This window comes from Aethina tumida, chromosome 1 (genome assembly GCF_024364675.1).
Source record: "Aethina tumida isolate Nest 87 chromosome 1, icAetTumi1.1, whole genome shotgun sequence".
NCBI classification, from domain to species: domain Eukaryota; kingdom Metazoa; phylum Arthropoda; class Insecta; order Coleoptera; family Nitidulidae; genus Aethina; species Aethina tumida.
In genome coordinates this window covers 38,977,274-38,983,413 of record NC_065435.1, presented here as the reverse complement: position 1 = coordinate 38,983,413, position 6,140 = coordinate 38,977,274, and the positions used below count along the sequence as shown (strand labels likewise).

General features: G+C 34.3%; 1 protein-coding gene across 1 annotated transcript; it reads right to left on the bottom strand.

Annotated features, from left to right (window-relative positions):
- Positions 1-911: 911 nt before the first annotated feature.
- LOC109607300 (DNA excision repair protein ERCC-6) lies at positions 912-5,446 on the bottom strand. Its single transcript, XM_020023809.2, has 12 exons — positions 5,162-5,446; positions 4,591-5,104; positions 4,277-4,538; positions 4,078-4,227; positions 3,895-4,022; positions 3,160-3,515; positions 2,938-3,111; positions 2,732-2,881; positions 2,432-2,680; positions 2,177-2,380; positions 1,237-2,119; positions 912-1,182 (listed from the first exon to the last, which is right to left on the bottom strand). The coding sequence occupies exons 1-12, from the start codon at positions 5,210-5,212 to the stop codon at positions 1,040-1,042; spliced, it is 3,264 nt and encodes a 1,087-aa protein (XP_019879368.1). The 5' UTR covers positions 5,213-5,446; the 3' UTR covers positions 912-1,039.
- Positions 5,447-6,140: the final 694 nt, after the last annotated feature.

Here is a 6,140-nt window from a genome sequence, read left to right as displayed (position 1 = left end):
ATGGTGACATATTTTACAATTTTGCTTATCTAAAAATACGGCCGAGACGGGAAACAAAAACAAGTCGGCCCCCGGAATATGAACGCCACGATAGCGGGATAAATCTGAAATATGAAAAATTTCGGTCGTTATGATTTTTATTGTCTCGCGACGAAGAAAAATATGCTTCTCATCGAACGATAAATATCACTAAACGCATTTTGGTTTCTAACCGCTCCAATGATTAACGTCCTACCCACAAAATCTTTTAAAAAAAAACTCCAAACACGATCGATTGAACTGCACATATATAAGTGCCATAGAATTTGAGAAGCCACAATTGCCTGAAAAAAAGTAGAAAAAGAAACACATTCCGCCCGATTCGTTTGTGCAAATGTTGTTCGATTCAATCCCATTATCTGTTTCTAAAAGGCCGATTGAATTTGTCATTGCGAGAAAATTTTAAAGCGAAAGGGGGGGCGCGAAAGTCGTTTTGCGGTGGCGATTTGTACGCAGTGATGGATGTATTCGTGGCACGTAGTCGGGTTTTCAGCCACCCTGTCGAATGTTCGTCTCGTGTTCGGCCTCTTCCTACTCAACGAAAGGTGACAAACCTCCGAACGCGGAGGAAACATATAGATCCTACTAATCCCAATGGAAATCTCTGGATCAGGGTTAAGGCCCCGGTCTGACAGAATAAACTCGATATATCTACCGTTCAATAATGCAAACTGATTTTTTATTTAAACTTTTCTTTAAAGAAGCCGCAACTCTGTTAAAGACTGTTGAAATATTCACACTGCAGCCATTCAATTATTTCGAAAGCGATTTTTCTTAATTCACATAAATTTAAGTATTTATATGACCAACTCTCCACTTTGACCGCGGGGATGTTTTTAATTTACAAATGAATGATTGTAAAAACGTTTATTATGACAAATGTTTATTACAAAAATAAATAAATACATTAATAAATATACACATTTCAAATGTGGAGTGACTTACAACGTTAATATCACATCATTTATTAATACTAAATTTTAATACTACTAATACTAATTTATTTCCATTTTTTTCCTTGGGATTCCCTTAAAGCTGCCAAGGATTTTTCAGCCCTACTCTCAGCTTCACTGTAAATATGCAAGGAATTCTCAAGTCTCTTCCCCTGGACAATTGAGTCATGTTGCAGAGCTCCGGACACGCCTGAAATTTTAAAAATATTTATTTACCAAATCTATTAAATCAAATTAAATTTACCTTTCTTCCTAAATAATTTTGCCAAGACATAATCGTCATCTTTTTGCGTCACACATTCCTCAGAACGCTTCTTCTTATTGGTTATCTCTCTTTTAACCAGCCCTTCTATTTTCTCACCATCCAGCTCGCCGGAAGTGTCGACGGTTACATCTTTACTATTGCTTCTTTTATCCTTCTTTTTTATTCTTTTGCTTCGTGAATGATTATTGTCACCGTCAGAGCTCCGCCTCTTCCTTTTATTATTAGAATCTTTAGCATCTTTTTTCTTCTCGGTGGGTTCATCTGTGGACTTTTCATCCGCCACCAACAAGTCTTCTGCTTTTATTTTACCATTATTTATATCATGGTATAATTCAGCCGTATGTTCGGAGTACTCTAAAGCTTGATCGAAGCTAATCTTAGTATCACAGTCATCAATTTTGTTAAAAGAATCGCCCACTTCTTGCTTTGCCTTGTTTCGATTATAAATGAACAACTCTGCGGCACTCATCTTCTTCAACTCCTTCCGTTCCTCCAATTTCTGCTGACGTTCCGCCTCCAGCTCCTTCTGATATCCACTTTTGGATACTTTTTCTTGTGACATGCTCATTGCAATTTCATGAGCCAATCGTTTCATTTTCTCCACCTTGTCCTCGGACAATTTTAATTCCTCTTCGGGAATTTCGACGGTCTTTTTCTTTTTCTTCGCCTTTTGTTCCATAATTCGTTTTTCTATTTTGACCCTGGACTCACGGAATATGTTAGTTGTTTCTGGGTTCGAGTTTGGTGACTCCTGAAGGGAGAACAAATCTAGAAGATCCGATGATTTGAAGATACGATGGCTCTTTGGGTCTATAAGAATTTTGTTGCTGAGTAGTTGCTTCCACACTTGTCGCTGGTACATCTGGAAATTAATAATAAATTATGAAATTATGCTGGAGTTTCATCATTACATTATTACCTTTTCTTCTATTGTTCCTGCGGAAAGAAGTCTATAGATGGTGACTTGCTTATCTTGGCCAATTCTCCAAGCTCTTTCTCTGGCTTGAGTGTCTGTAGCAGGATTCCAGTCAGGATCAAATATAATCACCCTGTCGGCACCCGTTAAGTTAACCCCTAGTCCACCGACTCTTGTCGTCGACAAAAACACATGATATGAATCGTCCTGAAATAAACAATATAGTTCGAAAGGAAACTGAAAAATTGAGCAAATTACTTCGTTAAATTGGGCTATTAAAGGCTGTCTTGCATTGACGGAAGTGCTTCCGTCCATTTTTAAGTACTTGTACCCTTGATCTTCTAAAAATGCTTTTAAAATTAAAAGCATCGCCCGACTCTGAGTGAAGAGAAGGACTCTGTGTTTTTGTGCAGTCCAAAGTTTCAGTAAAGCTGATACAACTATCATTTTTCCAGATTTCTTGTAGTGGCCAAATCTATCTTCTGAGTTAATGATTTCATCCTCGTCCTAAAATAAGTACTTTAATGACATATTTTTTAAAAAAATGTTTATGGTTACCTGGCAACTATCAGCTTCATGTAGATATATATCTGGATGATTACAAATCTTTCTAAGTGTTGTTATTGCCACCAAAACATTACCTCTCATGTGTTTGTCAGAATACCATTTATTTACGCCTCTCCCTAATATATCATTTACATGTTCGCTCTGAAAATGTGTGTATGTATAATAAATAAAAAGTAAGATATTAAATATTAGATTACCATAAGATAACCCTTATATAGGTCTATTTGCTCCTTTGTCATGGAGCAGAAGAGAACCTGTTCAGTCTTATTGGGAAGAAATATATCATGCTGCACTCCCGCCTTAGTTCTTCTCAGCAAGTACGGATCTATAATTCGTTTTAAAGTCGTCGCCACTGACAAAGACGTCGCCTCCTATAACGACAAATTTAAAATACACGTTAACCATGCATCTCATCTGACCTGCATCGGCGTCGAATTAGCGTATCCACCCTGAACAATGGGATTAACAAAGTGTTCGATGAAGACGCTCGAGTTTCCCAACATGCCTGGATTAGTGAAGTCGAACAGGCTCCACAATTCGGTCAGGTTGTTTTGCATGGGACTGCCGGTCAACATTAATCTGTGAGGTGTCCTAATCTCTTTTACGGCCACACTAATTTTAGCATTTGGGTTGCGTATTTGGTGGCCTTCGTCTAAGATCACATAATGCCAGTTATAATCCAGGATGTCTCCTTTATATTTGAGGCAACCCTGGTATGTGGTCACCAAGATACCTTTACAGGAGTTGATCTCTTTGATCAGCTTAGATTTCTTTCCTGTAAAGTAATAATGGTAATTCATTAGCCTGGGAATTTTAAATGTTGAACGACTAAAATGTAAAATGTACCATGAACGAAATTGGCTCATAAAAAAGTCGAGAAATAAAATGAAGAAGAACGTTATATTTTAAATAAGCTCCTGTTGAATTGTAGGCAATTTTTAAGAATTTATTGTTCGTATGTCTACCCTAAAATAAATATAAAAAAACATATTCAGTAATTATATTCGAAATTATTATCAGAACATGTAATATTAAATGCATATAATTTCCAAAATTTATACAGACATACACATAATTTTGAGTGAATATAATAATTAACAATTTTCAGTTAGATTTGTTAATAAAAATTGAACACAAATCTATAACATACACACCAACAAAGGTTCCTGATTGATGCAGCACAGCTACACGAAATTCTGGAGCCCATTCATGAAAATGTTGTACCCACTGATGCATAATGGTAAGAGGACAAACTATAATTGTAGGACCAACACCAACAAAGCTAGAAACAACTCATTTTATCTTTAAATTATAATAAAAATCAAGTAAATAGTAACCTTTTTTGGCTAACAATTTTACTGTATTCCAAGGAATGTAAAAAAGAAATTATTTGAATGGTTTTGCCTAAACCCATTTCATCCCCAAGTATGCCACCTGTACCTTCCTGTTGCAGCTTCCACAACCATTTCACACCATCCTGCTGGTACCTACATTTGGGAATTGATTTAAAATTTTTTGTTATTGCTTTCATTATACCTGTATAATTTGTCCCATATAGTTTTTTGTATCTTTAAACCTCCTTGTAATTTTATATCATCCTCTTGCTCTTGGCCCTCATCTGCTGCATCTAATACTTTTAGTTCATTCTGAGTTTCCATAGTTTCATAATATAAATCCAACCTTTTTTTATAGCATTTCATTAATCCATCATCTTTGATTTTAGCTATGCTCACTTTCTTTCTTTTATTTTTCTTTTGCACACTTTTTCCAGAAGTTCCTGGATTATAGTCACCTTCATCTAAATTTAAACAAGACTTTGTTAAAATATTATGCACATACAGATGCCTCACCTGTTTCGAGTTCTGATGGAACATATTCATGATCCGAATCTTTTTTAGTTGGTTCCAGTTCATTCAATTTTCCATCGTTTCCTAAATGATTCTCCGCAATTTGATTGCCGTTTTTATCACAGTTAATTGCTGTATTGGAATGATTAGTATTTTGTTTCTGTGCAATAGGTATTTTATCGGTTTGTACTTGTGCCCTCTTACATATATTTTTTGCAGCATTTCTACTGCGTTCACTCACATCACTGGTTTTTGCCGATATGAATTTTTGTTTCTGTTTTTTCAATTGCTCCTGCCTTTTAATATAACTGGCAATATCTAGGGTTGAATCTCTAGGTTTAGTTGGTTCAGAATTCTTTTCTTCATTTACTACTGTTGCGATATTAACATTATTTGAAATATTACTGTTTTTCGATAATATATCAAGCTCTTTTAAGGCCTGGTTTTCTAATTGTTCTTGATTAGAACCCCAAACACTGATACCTTGATCTAATGAGAGTTTAGAAATTTCTTCATTCTAACATAAAATAACATAATTATTGAATGATTTTGGTTGATTAGTTCAAAAACTTACCTGAACAGTTTCGAGATCTGATTTGGGGCAAGTGGACAAGTTTTCAGTCATTATATTTATTTACTTTTTAAAGTTTTAAAGAGAAACAATTACAAGATAAGGTTAAGAAACAATAACACAACAGAAAAATTATCAATAATAGAAATCAAAACTTTAGTGTCGATAGGAAAGGTAATAAGAAAATGGCGAAGCTACCGCCTTCTAGATGGCGGTTCGCTAAAATAAGAATTTCTGTGGAGTACTTGTAGTTAAGTTAGAATAGAACTCGCTGGATGACACGTTAAATGCTTAAATATTACCTAATTATAAATTAACTATATTTTACTTTACCCGTTTAAATTGTAACGTAAAATTCTGTGGCACGTTAAGAGGTTTGCAAACATACGTACAAAGGGATTATATGAAGATTTGCAACCAAATACGTCGTTAATATATGTGCATTTTTATTGGTCAAAAGATTACTCTTGTTGGACAGTGTTGCCTTTGGAAAATTTGTTAATTATTATTATTTGAAAAAAGCTAAATAATTAAAGTTAATTTTATATATAATTTAATTATATAAATTTAAAAAATTGAACAAATAATTATATTTTTCTAAGTGTCTTATTGTCTGTATTCGAAGACAGTAGAGAAGTTTTTTTTTTCACTTACCACAAGAGAATTTAGTGGGCAACTCATCTCAGTTATAATCCAATAATTAAAATTGAATAAATCAATTATTCAATAAATACAAGTTAATTTTTCTAAAGCTTGAAAGATTTTAGACGATTTCGACAACTTCAAAATTAATTTGAAAAGTGAAAATCAAATATTAATGCCTGTTTTAGTTTTTTGTATTAAAAATTAATAATTTAAAATCATATGAATGACCTGCGAGACGGCCATCTAGGTTAAATAGGGTGAACTATTATAGTTCTGTAGAAAAGGTTCCGGTAACGGTGACGTCACTCTGAGTGATCGGTTTTGGGAATTTTTCCGA